Consider the following 16,113-nt stretch of genomic DNA (forward strand, 5'->3'; position numbering starts at 1 on the left):
AGTATACCAGAAGGACTTTATAGGTAGGCTCGGGTTTAAACAGGTTAACATTTGGTAAGTTTTCATGTATTTGACCGAATCTGGCCCTCCAGACTGCCTACGTATCCCCAAAGAAAATGGGAATCAGGTCTGCGTAGTTCACCCATTTGGGTTTCAAAAATTGTTTATTTTGTTCTTTCTTTCCTTCTTTTTTTTTTTAAAGATTTGAAAGGTTTGAAGGATTTGACCGAACCCGAATTGATCAGGCTACCTACGTACCCTGTAAAGAGGGATCAGGTCATGACGTAGTTCAGGTTATTATCTTTTATGACGCAAGTCATGAAAGATGCCCCTGGTTTGAGTTTATCAAAGAATGAATTTTTTTTTTTATTTAGGCCCAAAGTGTTTGCAAATGGTTTTTGACTTTGAGGTTGTTGGCTTTTGAGCTCTGGTCGATCAAAGACGGCCTCCTGGGGTATCTAAGCATAGTACTTTTTTAGTTGGTCCAGGTTTGTAGGTTCTGTTAATTTTTCTCCATTTTCATTAAGGAGTCTTACGGCTTTTACAGGCAGGACTTCATCAACAATGTAAGGACCAGACCAATTTGGTCTGAACTTTCCTCTGGGATCAAACACCGGTGCTCGGTAAGACTTTAAGACGAGATCTCCTGGTTTCAGGTCCCGGACCTTGACTTTCTTGTTAAAGGCTCTTTCAATTCTTCTCTGATACCCTTGGATGTGATACAAGGCTCTCAGCCTCTTTTCATCAATCATCTGCAATTCCTGATGTCTGGCTTTAGCCCACTCAGACTCTGGCAGATTCGCTTCCATCATAACTCTTAGAGACGGGATTCTCACTTCAACAGGGAGGACTGCTTCCATTCCATACACTAGAGAGTATGGAGTTACACCTGTAGAGGATCTGATCGATGTCCTGTAAGCCCATAAAGCAAAAGGAAGCTTGTTCGACCAGTCCTTATAAGTCTCGGTCATCTTACTGATTATGACCTTGATATTCTTATTTGCTGCCTCTACAGCCCCGTTTGTCTGAGGTCTGTAAGGAGATGACTTGTGATGCTTGATTTTGAATTCTTCACACAGGTGCACTACCTCTTTCTTGAAGTGAGATCCATTGTCAGAAATCAACTCATGAGGTACTCCATATCTGCAAATGATATTCGCACGGATGAACTTCGCAACTGTATTGGAAGTTATGGAAGCATATGAAGTAGCTTCTATCCACTTCGTGAAATAATCAATGGCCACCAAGATGTACTCGTGTCCACTTGACGATTTAGGATAGACTTTGCCAATGATATCAATTCCCCACACTGAAAACGGCCACGGCGAGGTCATAGAATGCAGCTCTGACGGAGGCACGTGAATAAGGTTCGCATAGACTTGGCATTTATTACATTTTTTCACAAATGCGAAACAGTCTGCTTCCATTGTGGGCCAATAGAAACCAAGTCTAAGGATTTTCCTTGATAGCATTTTACCATTCATGTGAGGACCACAAATACCTTCATGTGTTTGCTCTATGAGCTCTGCAGCCTGATCTTCATCAACACACAGAAGCTGAATCCCATCAAAGGATCTTCTGTACAATTCTTCACCACAAATGATGAAGTTGGCAGCGAACTTCTGAAGAGTTTTCCTCTCTTTGCTGGAAGCTTCAGGCGGATGCCCCTTGCCTGAAATGAAATTTCTGATATCTGTATACCATGGCTTTCCATCCGGACACCTGGCAGATATCTCGATGGCATTTACATGTGCGGGGGCCCATTGCAACCTCACAGCTAAAGGTTGAACCTCCATTGTAGCAGAAATGTCCAACATTGATGCCAGAGTAGCCAGAGCATCAGCAAAATGATTTCTTGTCCTCGACAAATGAGTAAAGGTGACATTCCTAAACTTCCCGACCAAAGATGCAAGATAAGTGTGATATGAGATCAACCTTGCCTCTTTCGTTTTCCAATCCCCATTTATTTGACAAATAATCAGGATTGAATCTCCGAACACATCGATGTCTTGAATTTGCAAAGCTAAAGCTGCTTCAAGTCCTGCGATGCATGCTTCATATTCTGCCATATTGTTGGTACATTCGAATTGCAACTTGATAGATATCGGGATGTACTCCTTCTTTGGAGATACCAAAACTGCCCCTATTCCTTGACCATGATTATTGACAGCTCCGTCAAAATACATAAGCCACTTGGAACTCGGAGTCTCTTCTTCAATGTCCATGATCTCCTCATCAGGAAAATCAGCCTTCAGAAAAGCATTCTCCTCAACAGGAGCATCAGCCAACTGCTCAGCGATGACCCGTCCCTTAATTGATTTCTGAGTGACATAAGTGATGTCAAACTCAGACAATAATAGCAACCATCTGGCTGTTCTTCCGGTAAGAGCGGGTTTTTCGAACAAATACTTCAACGGATCCATCCGTGAGAGCAAAAATATCTTGTTCGACAGAAGATAATGTCTAAGCCTTTGAGTCGCCCAAACCAATGCTAAACACGTCTTTTCCAAGACAGTGTATTTGATTTCATACTCCAACATTTTCTTGCTGATGTAGTAGATGGGCTTTTCTTTCTTAGATCCTGCCTCCTGCTGAGCAAGCATACAACCCATTGCTGTATCCGTGATGGACAAATACATCAACAATGGTTGACCAGGAATGACTGGGGATAAGACAGGAGGCAAAGACAAACACTGCTTGACCTTTTCAAACGCTTCCTGACATTCTTCATTCCATTTCTTGGAGGAATTCTTTTTCAATAACTTGAAGATGGGTTCACACGTCATAGTTAAATGAGATATGAATCTCCTCAAGTATTGCACTTTGCCAAGAAATCCACGAATCTGCCTTTCTGTCTTTGGTGGTTGCATTTCTTGGATTGCCTTGATCTTCTGAGGGTCCACTTCGATTCCTCTTTCACTGACCATGAATCCAAGCAACTTCCCTGACGTGACCCCAAATACACATTTATTTGGGTTCAAACGAAGTTGAAACTTTCGGATTCGCTCGAAAAACTTTCTCAAAGCGATTGTATGCTCTGGCCGAGTCCTGCCTTTGACTATCATGTCATCTACATAGACCTCGACCTCCTTATGAATCATGTCATGAAGAAGAGTAGTCGCAGCTCTCTGATAGGTGGCACCAGCATTCTTGAGACCAAATGGCATCACTCTGTAGCAATATGTCCCCCACTGAGTAATAAATGCCGTCTTCATCATATCTTCAGGCGCCATTTTGATCTGGTTATACCCTGAGAATCCATCCATAAAGGATAAGAGTGCATGTCCAGCGGTATTGTCAACCAGGAGATCAATGTTCGGAAGCGGAAAATCATCTTTCGGACTGGCCTTGTTCAGATCTCTGAAATCTACACACATCCTGACTTTCCCATCCTTCTTGGGCACCGGTACAATATTTGCAAGCCATTCAGGGTATTCAACTACTTCGATGAATTTCACTTCGAGTAGTTTCTTAACCTCGTCATGAACTTTCAACTCCCATTCTGTTTTAAGCTTTCGGAGTTTTTGCTTCTTCGGCTTGATGCCCGGGATTAGAGGTAATTTGTGTTGGACAATGTCCTCACTCAATCCTGGCATGTCGTCGTAAGACCAAGCAAAAACCTCCTTAAACTCTTTTAGCAAGGTGATTAATTCTTCGCGCTCCTTAGGAGATAAAATTTTGCCAATTCGTATTTCCCGAATTAAGGATTCATCACCTATATTTACAGTTTCAATTTCCTCATCGAGTGGTTTAGCTCGGCGACTCTCCTCTTGTTGAATCATATGTTTAATTTCAAGGGGAGTTTCGTCGGTTACCTCATTAGAGGGGGAGTCTTGATGATCATTATTAGTTACTTGATCAGGTTTAGAAGCAGAATCAGCAGAAGAGACAAGTACAGGAATGTAAGCAAAAGAATCTTTTATTTCATCAGAATGAATGATTACATCAGATGACTCGCCCACATCAGGCGTTACAGACTTTGAAACAGAATGAAAAAATAAGTCGACATCAGTATCGACGCGATGGGAAACATGTACAGCCAAAGAATCAATGAATACGCCCTCGGACTCGGACTCAACGCCACCAGGAATAGACTCGTCACCTACTCCAGGAGTAGAACAGACCTCTATAGTACCTGCATCAAAAGAAAAGTTAGAAATGACAGACTCTGGGACGGACTCAGAAACTGACACGAATTTTGAAACGACTGACTCTTTTGAAGGGGCTGGACTATACTGAAAGAATACTTGGGGTATAACCTGTGAGGTCCAGTTATCCAGAGGTCCCTCAGCTGGGGTGATGGAGCTTCTTGGGTTTATGAAGGGTGCGTCTCCTCCGATCATTGCAATGACTGGTGCCTCAACTTGGAACAAAGATTCTAAGAGCTCCGATTCAAATGTATCAACCCAATCTGAGTCTTGCTTCTCTGATTCAACTGCCTTTGCAATCTGCTCAAAGAAAAAGTTCTTCGGCAATTCATCAGCAAAGAAAATCTCTAGACCTGGCAGCTTCTTCCCAGTCTCGTCACACCACGGCTCAGGAAAACCGTAAAACGGACAATCGGCCCCTTCCTTTCTGAATCTACCATTCATAATCATGCTGAACGGTCCCATTGGAAACTCGAAACCCTGGCGGCGGCAATTAGCCCATTTTAACATGTATGCCTTCATCTCTTGGAATTCCTTTCGGGTAGGCTGATACCCTAACCCGAATAATCCATTCATCGCCTTCATTAATGGCCATTCAGTCAGGCCTTGCAGGTTTCTTCCCAGGCCAGCCCCCGGAATATAACCAAACCGTCGCATCATCCTTGCGACATTAACATTGGTGCTTGTTAAAAACATAATTTCCTCCTTCATGGCTTCCGCCATAGTTATAGTAGAGACCTCTAATGAGAATCCTGTCAAGCTGACATCCTTGGCACTTTCATCAACTGATTCGGCAGTTATCTGCCCAATTTCAGGCTCTGGATCTCCCCGTACTGTAATCACCCTGTTATTCCTGACGAATTTCAATTTCTGGTGCAGCGTCGAAGGAATAACTCCGACCTTATGCAGCCAAGGTCGGCCCAGGAGAAGAAAGAAAGAGGTCTTGATATCGAGCACTTGGAATTCGACTTCAAAAGTCTCTCCTCCAATTTCGATCTCAGTGGCTAATATCCCGATCACATCCCTTCTAGTGCCGTCGTATGCCAATATACCTTGCTCAGATGGTATGAAATCTGTTGGTTCAAACCCTAAGGTAGTTGCAGTATTTAATGGGCAAACGTTCAAAGCTGACCCATTATCAATCAAGACTTCCGGCACTCTCTTTTTGTTGCAAATTATGGTGATTCGGAGAGGGCGAACATGGTCTCTTCCTTCTGGAGGGAGGTCTTCGTCAGTAAAAGACAAATCCTGTGAAACTCTCGTTATGGCCACTAAACTGACCAGTTCATCAGGAGTAATCTCAACTGATACTTGGGATGAATTCAGCTCATGGAGCACAACCTGTCTGTGCTTCGGCGACGCCATCAGTAAACCCCAAATTGAAACATTAGCTTGGGTTTTCTTAAGCTGATTCAGCAAGTTATTATCTTCCTCTTCAACAAGTTTCTGCTTTTGCTTCTGATGGTCAACCCCTCTTGCAACCTCAGCGGGATTTTCGACTCTGAGCTCAGCTGGTTTGAAGACTCGTCCACCACGTGTGACATGGCGGAGCTCATCACATTGATCATCTAGAAGTGATAAGTCTTCATCTTCTAGCCTTAAAACATAGGGGATTCTTTCGCTGTTCTCTTCTTCATGTCTGAGGACATATGAACATTCAGCTGGTTCTGCAAATCCCTCAGCCCGAGCAGACAATACATAAGGCTTCTCATTTTCTGTATCACTGTCTCCCTCTTCCCATCTCAGCACGTACGGCTCCTCGGAGATTACTGAGCAAATACGGGAGTAGTCTAAAACAACTTCCTCAGTAAGGATTGCATAAACATTTGGTGGAGGGGTTGCATGTGTCGGCAAAGGATTGCGAGTGACATTAGGAGCTTCAACAGAAATTTTCTTTGCCTCAATCATATCTTGGATCTTATGCTTTAAGGCCATACATCTATCAGTCAGATGTCCGACACCCTGATGATATTCGCAGTAGTAATCCTTCCTCCAATACCTCGGGAGAGGATTCAGAGCTTCCCTAGGCTCTAACAGCTCAATCTTCTTGTCTCTCAACAGCTTCTTCAATGCTACTGACAAGGAATACGGCAAAGGATCAAATCGTCTTGGCTCTTTCCTCTCTGGGCGACCTTCGCCAAAATTCACTCTCCGTGTTGGCGGGGCAGTATTCATATTGTGAACCTCTTTAGGTGCAACCATAGGTCTTTTTCCTTCTCTTGAATCAGAAGGAACTCTCGATCTCAAACCCTTAGACAGTGCATCTTCTATTTGGGTTCCCGTCTTGATGAGGTGATTGAAATCAAGGAAGTACTGGATGGCCATGTGATGATAATATTGTGGAGACAAATTCTTCACAACAATTTTAATTTGATCCTCATCTGCCAGACGATGAGTCATCTGTGCGGCTTTCCTTCTCCATCTGCGGATGAAGGAAGTAAAAGTTTCATTATGGCCTTGTTTCAAAGCCTTAAGATCCCTCTTGGTTACGTCGATCCCCTCTTCCATAGAGAATTGTTCGACGAACCTATTGGCAATATCTTCCAAGGTTCGGATCTCTTCAGACTTTAGGCTCAAGAACCATTTCTTAGCCACTCCGATCAAAGATCTAGGAAACAAAAGAGCAACCTGCTCCGGAGATAGACCATGCTGTTGCAGAAGTGGAAGCACGGACATCAAATGGCTTCTAGGACAACCTGTCCCATCGTATTTATCCATATCCGGCACTTTGAATCTAGGAGGCAGTGTGACTCCTGGATATATCATGAAATCGGCCATATTTAGCTTTTTCGGGCCTTGGAACTTGATGTTCTCCATTTCCTTAGTTAGCTTGTCTATTCTGTCTGCCATCACTCTTCCTTCATTGTCTCTCTCCAGATGAGGGAGACAATTATGTTCTGCATACTGTTCGTCCTCGATATCATCTTCAACATTCAAAACCGCAGGCCTGGCCATTGCAGGAGGTGGAGGAGGTATTATTGAAGGGTGCTGAGCCACATGCTCTTTGGAGGTAGACTCTCTATCATTTTTCATACGGGCTATCTCCTCATTCATGTTATTCATCTGCTGAAGCATAGCCTTCATCATCTCACTCATCTCAGCTATAGCGTTTGCAGATTCAGCCATCTGTTCAGGAGTAAATTGGACGGGCGAAGGGATTTCCTGGAGATTGGAGAAAGGTAATGCAGGGGAGGTAAAAGAAATTGGTGAGGAAGAAAAACGACTCAGCCTGGAATCAGCGGACTGACGGGACCAGGTTGATTTTGAAACGAGGATTTTCTTAGGAGCAATGGCTGCTCAATCAAGAATCCTGATATGGAAATATAAACACTAGATTAAAAAATTTAATAATTAAGATAAACTATTCTCATCAAATAATGACAAGAGAAATAGAAAACACACTTTCATTGATAGAAATTTGGGATTACAATTGATGAAAACATCAGTCTTTGATTTCAATTAGACAAACAAATGGTAATTGAAGAAATCAATACGACAAAAATATGATAAGGTCTTCAAGGTCTTTCGATACGGGCTCTCTTCCCCTCAGATTCTTCTGAAAAATCATTCCGCCCGATTTTAGACGATAGAGCAAATCTCTGACTGATGACTTTGTTTCTCCAGGCAGTTACAATAGACTGGATGAGATCAGGAGTAAGTTTCTCGCAAAGAGGAGGAGTTACGATTCTGGGAGGATATGGCTTTCCCGTAATCTGGTAAAGCAAACGCATGGGTGCGTAAAAGGTTGATTTTTCCAAACCCATAAGATATACAAAGGAATATGGGTAAGTACTAGTAATGACCTGAAGGCATGAATGACTCACCATGTGAAGTTGGTCATGGTCTACATGCTGCAACCAATGGTGCCATTCGTCAATGGATTGGGGTTGGTTGGCCATTGATTGCCATGACGAATGATCCCTAAGGGTATACTTAACAGAATTTTGTGGCTTAAGAATAGTAAGCTTTTCACAAAGCCACAAATAAAGCAGTTTAGCACACCCATAGAAACTATTTTGGACTTTTGAAGGATCAATACGATCTAGTCCTAAGATAGTTTCTGCTAACATAGTAGGAATAGGATTTCTGCCTTTGTTAATCTGGTCTACTATGCCCAGCAAAGCCAATGGGGCAACACGGGGGTCGCCACGAATGATATGGCGAGCAAAAACTCCAAAGATTAAGGCACTACGCCGACAGCTTTGGAAACGGGAGTTAGTAGGGTCAGTGTTTTTAGAAAAAATTTCAATAAGGATATGGACCTCGACATGCGTGCCTTTGAAGCAAGGTAAGGCATCAACGATATCATTTTTGAATAACCCGCAAAAGAGGAAATTAGAAGAGCTTATATTTGCAGGTTGAATCCAGAGTCCTTCAGATGTGATCTCTAGCAAGGCGCACCAATCTTCAAAGATTGGGCAAAGTTCAAAAGAACCGAATCGAAACACATGAAGAATGGGATCCCAAAGCTTTGCAACTGCCTGAAGAAATTTCCAATTTATACCAGATACGCTCAAGTAATTGAACGTGCTTATGAACCGATCGATCATGCTTCGCTCATGCTCACACGGAAGGGTTCTGATGACTTCACTTATCCAAATCTTCAACATATTATTCGACATGATTGAACCTGACATTCAGATAAGATAGAGATTACGAAGGAATAAGAAGGACCTTGCAAATGATAAGAATAATTTGACAATCATTTATATAGGAAGGATACGATTGGTGACAATGGATTTTTCATCTATGATCAGAATGATCAACAGATCAGAAGATAGAACACAGTCATGGAATGACAGAAGTAGGTCATAGGCTGGATCTAAATCTGGCGATGAATATTAACTTTACGATCAAGGAGATCAAGATGATAGATCATGGTCATGAGGATAACAAGGAAGCCATCGGCCAGATCTCAAAACGAAACAGGTAGACAACAAATATATGCACAAATTGAATCTATGATACAACACAAGAATGGTTATCCTCCAAAAAAAGATAACAAAATAGATTATGACCAACAATGACATGTATGGGTCACTGACGAAAGAACGTGAACGCAATTGATCAAATCAGAGATTCCCATTAAGAGTGAAATTTTAAGCTAACTGATACTGAAAATGGGAATCGAAACAATGCAAACTGACTCTAAAGACTAGCAGTCATGCTCAAAATGATTTGGATAAAATCCGGCAGCATAACGGCTATACAGGGAGGTCAGGGTAAAGTAAACTCATGAGGCAATGATAAGATAGGCTCATGGTTATCTAACTCTATCACAAAAGGTTCTAGGTAAAATTTGACAGCATAACGGTGCTACAAAGGGTATATGGGTAAAAAGAAACAGTAATGTAGCACTCTGAACAAGAATACTAATCATCTCGAAATGACAGTGTTACGAGAAGAAGGTAATTGGATAAAATTTGACCAAAGTTGAGTCTATGTGACACAGGGTCTAATCCAATAGCCGAAAGATCGAATAACAGATCATGACGATGATAATGGACAAATAAGAGTCAAAGACTAGATCTGAGACTGGATAATAAGTGGAGATAACCTACTGAAATGAATAAGGATCCCTAACTAAAGGGATAGAGGAGAACCCTAATCTAACAATCAAAATATACATATATATATATACACATATATATCCTAACCAGGGGCACCGGCCCTAAATATATCCAAACAGAGTCAAGATACTTGACTCAAGACAGACATGTGAGTGTACTAGGACCGCATTGTAACCACATAAGGTGAGTTACAATAATCTATACACAGGACAAGGCTCCTAAATCTAGGCTCCAACATGTGTAAGCAACACATGTTCGCTCCTATATGAATAAAATACATATATTAGTACAAGCAAGTCCTAATTGGGTTTTTAGTAGGTTAGCAAATATACTCATATACATAATATATGTAAAAGGAAAGTAGAGCTCCGGACTCAATCAGGTACTATGCATATGATCCATACTTAGTATGTATAACACAAGTGCACCGAGTGTTATACATAGTATGCTTCATTGCTCATCGGCTGCTGTAAACACAAGTGCACCGAGTGTTTACGGGTGCAGCACGAGCGCATAGCTTGGAAATAGATACAACAGCACCAACAGGGTAATGACATCCCATGTGGCACGCATTGTTTCTATCCCGTGGAGCCAATTATAATAAAATCAATAAAAGAAAATAAAGAACAAAATGATGTATGTCTCTGTGCAATGTGTGAATCCCTTGTTTTAAACACCTATTTGGTGCCCCTGGATTCTAAGCGATTGAATTCCAATTTATAATGATTTTAGCTCAAAATTCTTCAAAATTAATAACAAATGGCATTTTAACAGAGTTAGGCAATATCTCGAAAGAGAAATCCCCAGCAGAGTCGCCAGCCTGTGGACCCCGATCCGAGAGAGGGGCGGCGGTGAGGGACGAGCCCCCACGCGCTAAGTCTCTATGGATCATCCACGTGAATGGAGAGCTCTACCAAGGAACTCTCGAAAGAAATGTGCCTCTCACAGTATGAGTGGCGATATAAGGTGAGATACCTCTCGATTCAGGGACTAGCCCAGATTCGAGGCGTACCTTAAACAAAGAAGAGTCGCCATCCAAGGAAAAAGGCAAATGGGCCATGGATCCCATACTATGCTCTGTTGCAACGGATAACCAGAGATATAAAATAGGGTTCGTGCCTGGTTACGAATTCGGAAGGTCTAAAGAGCACCTCATCCGCCCAAGTGCAAACACCTGGTCTCTTATGCCATTTATTTATTAATTTTGAAGAGTTTTGGGCGAAAGTCATATGAAATGAGAATGAATATCTCCGAGAAGACGTCTATCTAATCATGCATGTCTCGGAGAGGGAATCAAAGGCACACAAGATAAAATAAAAGAAAACATGTGTCCACCTAAGCATAGCTAGGTTATAAGTGACATGCCTAATGGGTGTCTAAGTTCTGATGAACAAACACATGCATGACACACCAAAGAAGTATAAGGTCTGCGCAATAAAGTAATAAAACACTGCAAAACATAGAAAATGACTCGATACCATACAACCCTAAGACTCTAATCTATACCTAGGCCCGAGTCTTTAGATGATCTGATGTTCATCCAAAGAAGCCTACGTATCCCCGCCTCCACGAGAATCAAGGCAACGTAGTTCTTCGCACCTATTCTAAGCTATGATGCCTAAGACATCTAGACATCTATCCTAGACTCGATCTAAAAGACCAGACTAGTTCTTAAAGCTTCTTGTGTGATTATTTAAATTCCAATGGATTGTAGATTTTAGGACACCCTATATGCCCTAACTAAATGCAGGTTAGCTCTAAGCTAATGCAGGTGGTTCCTATAATCTATGTGTAACTAAGCTGTATATCCTAAAGAAAACAGTAGGATCTATCGCATCTTAGACCTAGTCATCAATTGGCGATGTGGATCGCCAACTGACCGGACGGAGGCGAAAAACTCCTAGCTAGGACTCACTCCTAACTCTAACACAAACAAATAAAAACACACAACAAACAAACAACGAACGAGGGAGCAACTCCCGACTCAAAAACTCTCCAACTAGGACAACCTCCTAACTCTAGAGGAAGATCCTTTCGAAAAAACAATATTTTGAAAGATTTTTGTAATTTTGAAAGATTTAAAATGCTTATTTTTAAAGGTTTGGCTGGACTTGGGATGTGAATCCCAAGCTGCACTACGTACCTCGTGGAAGAGGATCAAGCCAACGTAGTTCGGAACAGATTTCCTAACTACTCCTAATGACTCAAGATTTTTGAGATTTTTGGTTTTTCAGATGTTTTTGATGTTTTGGTTGTTTTATAGTGTTTTTTGAGTTTTTGACGCAAGAGGACTGAATCCTATCATCATAAGGGGAGGACAGACTCCTGAAATCTCGCAAAGGTTGGACAGCATCCTATGCTTTGCGGGGGGGAATGAACAGAATAACAACTCTGCAAGGGTTGGACAGCATCCTATACCTTACAAGAGCGGATAGAAAAACACAAGACTTGATGAGAGGTTGGATAAAATCCTAACCCCTATGATGATAGGACTGACTCCTGAAAGAAAAAAAAACAGACCCTTTAGCTAAGGACAGACTCCTAGGCTAAGGACTGACTCTGAAAACAGGATTCTAAGGAGGTGCTAATGAGACAAAGCCTATCTCCTAAAAGAAAAAGAGATAAAGAAGGGTGCTAGTGAGACTATCAAGCTAAGATAAAACTCACAAGTAACAAGAAAAAAGAGACCTTGCGCATATTTAGCAAAGGTAAAACATCCAGCCGGGCCGGACAGCTACCTAGCCCTAGGGTGCAACAAATGTGCAACCCAATACCCATAAGGGTAAGGGGTATGTTGCCAAGCCGAGTAGGATGTTCTCCCAAAACCAAATGATGCGCAAAGAGGAGGTTTAGCAAGAAAATGAGACTAGGTAAGTCTCTTAGACACAGAGGTAGGATAGAGAAAAATACTAACAAGGAAAAAGAGACCTTGTGCATATTTGGCAAAGGTAAAACACCCAGCCGGGCCGGACAGCTACCTAGCCCTAGGGTGCAACAAATGTGCAACCCAATACCCATAGGGTAAGGGGTATGATGCCAAGCCGGGTAGGGTGTTCTCCCAAAACCAAACGACGCACAAAAAGAAGGGTTTAAGACCTATGAGACTAGAGGTAGTCTTCTAGAGGTTAACTCAGGTTGATTCATTAATGAGACAATGCCTGTCTCCAAAGATTTGGATCTAAAAGACTAGGTAAGTCCTTTGAGAAAATAGAATGCTATTCGGACTGTGCAAGTCCCCTAGAGATGGGCTTGGGCTAGCGCCTTCATCGCCCCTTCAACGAGAGGGAATTCTAATATCTAAAGAATTTTAACAAAATCTAAAAGACTGTGTTAGTCTATCAAAAAAAAAAGAAAATGCTACCAGATAATCGCAAATTTTATTCTAAAAATAAATCAAGTGTTAAGCAAAAAAGAATATACAATTTAATAACAATCTGTGGGACCCGATCCCGCGAGAGGGGTGGTGGCGCGAGCCGCCACGCACTATCTCTTGGTCTCTCGTACCCACGCGATTGGCGTGTGCCTTTTATTATTAATTTTAATTCATCTTTTATGTGAACTTGGGATCACTAAGGCAATCCGAATTCCACACAAAAGAGACTGACAGAGTCGCCACCTAGATGTGGGATCTAGGACCTATAATTAACCAGAAATCTAGACTCGCTACCTGGTTACAAGAATGGAAGGTATGGGGATTTATCCACCACATGCACCATTCCTGCCCGATAATCGGTCTTCAATTCCAAAAGTTAACTCTTTTAAATTCATTTTTAATGGCTCATTCAACTCTCTGTTAATGTGCTATCTATGTGACATGCATCCTATGATCTAATTTCAATGTGAATCCTAGATGTGTATCTTGATTTCTTAATTGGTTTGGATTCAATCTAAGTGAAAGTTCTCCTAAAATTCTAATTTCATGGAAAATCCTAAGTGATTTGATTGTTTCAACAGTTTTAAAAGTGATTAGCCCGAGTCCTCAGATGGCCTGGTATTCATCCAAAGAAGCCTACGTATCCCCGCCTCCACGAGAATCAAGGCAACGTAGTTCTTCGCGCCTATTCTAAGCTAGGATGCCTAAGACACCTAGACTTCTATCCTAGACTCGATCTAAAAGACCGAACCGGTTATTAAAGTTTCTTGTACGATTATTTAAATTTCAGTGAATTGTGGATTTTATGACACCCTATATGCCCTAACTAAATGCAGATTAGCCCTAAGCTAATGCAGGTGGTTCTTACAACCTATGTGTGACTAGGCTGTATTTCCTAAGGAAAACCAAGGGTGGACTAGCGTATCCTACTCTAGTCATCACTCGGCGATATGGATCGCCGACTGACCGGACGGAGGCGCTCCTATAACTCTAGGACAGACCCCTAACTCTAAAAACAAGCACACAACAAACAAACAATCAAACAACCTATCAAAAGAAAAATCCTAACTCTAAAACTCTCTATCTAGGAGAAACTCCTAACTCTAGAGGAAGATCTTTTGAAAATAAGATTTTAAAGGTTTTTGAAGAAAGTTTTTGATATTATTTACAAAAAAGGTTTGGCTGGACTTGGGATGTAAATCCCAAGCTGCACTACGTACCTCGGAAGAGGATCAAGCCAACGTAGTTCGAAACGAACTCTCAAACTACGCTTCTAAAAGAAACACTCACACTTCAGATTTTTTAAGGTTTTTTAAAGTTTTCAAATGTTTTTGAGTTTTAAATTTCTAATGTTTTTGGATTTTAAAGCTTTTCCAATGCTCAGGACCTTTAGATGAATTCACTCTTACAGAGAACAAACAAGCATAACCATAAACTAGGGCAAAGCCCTAAAGCAAAAAGGGAAAACCCCAAACAAGCAACTAACGCCTCAAAGAGACGAACCACAACAAGAAAGATAGCGTCCCAAGAAGAGAGAAAACGATCCAAGATCCCAAGCAAGCAAAGCTTTAATAAGACTGAGTTAGCCTCTAATCAAAGCGAAGTAATCAACAACTCTAAAGGAGAAACTCCGAACTAACAACACTAAAGAGAGGAACAAATGAGTCAGAGACTCTCTAATACTACAACTTAGAGGAGGAATGAGTCAAAGACTCCCAAATAACGCCAACAGAAGAACCAATGAGTCAAAGACTTCCTAGTAATACAACAAAAGAACGAATGAGTCAAAGACTCTCTAAAAGAAATGGAAACATGAGTCAAAGACTCCAATAACACCAACTAAAGGATAGATGAGTCAAAGACTCTCTAAGAGAAAAGGAAACACGAATTTGCACATTTGGCAGAGGTAAAACACCCAGCCGGGCCGGACAGCTACCTAGCCCTAGGGTGCAACAAATGTGCAACCCAATACCCATAAGGGTAGGGGTATGGAGCCAAGCCGAGTAGGGCGTTCTTCCAAAACCAAACGGCGCACAAAGAGGACTAACGAGAGAATGAGACCGGGCGGGTCTCCCAAACACACACAAAGATGAAGGTGCTTTAGAGATTTTAAGATGATTTTCAATTAATTTCAATTTTTTAATGGATTTTACCAATTTTTAACCATATGAGTGATTTTACAAGTGAAGCTGTTGCAAACGAACTCGAAATGAGTTGAAACTTCTCCAGCAACAAGATATGATGAGATGTAACTTACTGGAAGATTTTTACATTAAACTCATATTTAATATGGATTTAAAAATTAATTGACCAGATTGCAAAAATAACACATAAACTACTAGAAATAGATATCTAAATTCCATGAAATTTCTACAGTAGTAAGAGATAAGTGAAAATAGCATACTGTGAGATTTTCATGAATTTAGAAAACTATTTACTATCAGTTTCGAATTTTTCAAATTTCAAACCAGATTATGAATTAACACTACAGCTTATATGAAACAAGATCCAAATCACTTGAAAATTTTACAGAAGCAAGAAGTATAGAATTTAAGACTACTGTAAAAATTTGGAGAATTTTATCTGTGATTTGACGTCAGTAACAATTCTCCCAAAATCTGCTGATTTTCAAAGAAAGCATAAAATTATATACCAAACAAAATCCAAAAATTCTCACAAATTCATGGTAGAATGTATCATTATCATATTATTTTCCCACGAAATTTCATTATTTTTGGAATCTGTTTAGTATATCGTTTAGTTTTCTTTGTTAAAAATCATGCAAAAATCCGAAAATATACCAAATAATTCTAAAAAAATTCCGAGAACGGTGTACCTACCTGTGATCGAAATCCTCGCCGAATCCAAGAGCCGAAAAACTCGAAAATCCCGCCTCCGTGCTATCGCTTCCGCTTTCTTTCTCTTTTTCGTTCTTTTTTTGTTTCTTTTTCTTCTTTTCTTGTTTCTTTTTCTTCTTTTTTTTTCTTTTCAACCCCACATAGCAACTTTGTTAGAACACATG

At 41.0% G+C, this 16,113-nt stretch overlaps 1 protein-coding gene across 1 annotated transcript; it reads right to left on the minus strand.

Annotated features, from left to right (window-relative positions):
• Nucleotides 1-4,431: 4,431 nt before the first annotated feature.
• LOC143878943 (uncharacterized) lies at nt 4,432-7,202 on the minus strand. The gene is made up of 4 exons (XM_077381158.1): nt 6,639-7,202; nt 5,106-6,500; nt 4,502-5,018; nt 4,432-4,448 (listed from the first exon to the last, which is right to left on the minus strand). The coding sequence occupies exons 1-4, from the start codon at nt 7,200-7,202 to the stop codon at nt 4,432-4,434; spliced, it is 2,493 nt and encodes an 830-aa protein (XP_077237273.1).
• Between the last annotated feature and the right edge of the window lie 8,911 nt (nt 7,203-16,113).

The sequence above is a fragment of the Tasmannia lanceolata genome, unplaced genomic scaffold (genome assembly GCF_043159265.1).
Source record: "Tasmannia lanceolata isolate RefF3 unplaced genomic scaffold, GAP_Taslan_0.1 ptg000006l, whole genome shotgun sequence".
NCBI lineage: Eukaryota > Viridiplantae > Streptophyta > Magnoliopsida > Canellales > Winteraceae > Tasmannia > Tasmannia lanceolata.

Bases quoted from the DNA above. Each gene is read 5' to 3' on its own strand.
- LOC143878943 (XM_077381158.1), bottom strand. From the start codon at position 7,202: ATGAATGAGGAGATAGCCCGTATGAAAAATGATAGAGAGTCTACCTCC. The intron at 6,501-6,638 runs GTAACCAAGAGG...ATTGTTGTGAAG, and splicing joins CTATGGAAGAGGGGATCGAC to AATTTGTCTCCACAATATTA. The intron at 5,019-5,105 runs GTGCTCGATATC...ACGCTGCACCAG, and splicing joins CTTTTGAAGTCGAATTCCAA to AAATTGAAATTCGTCAGGAA.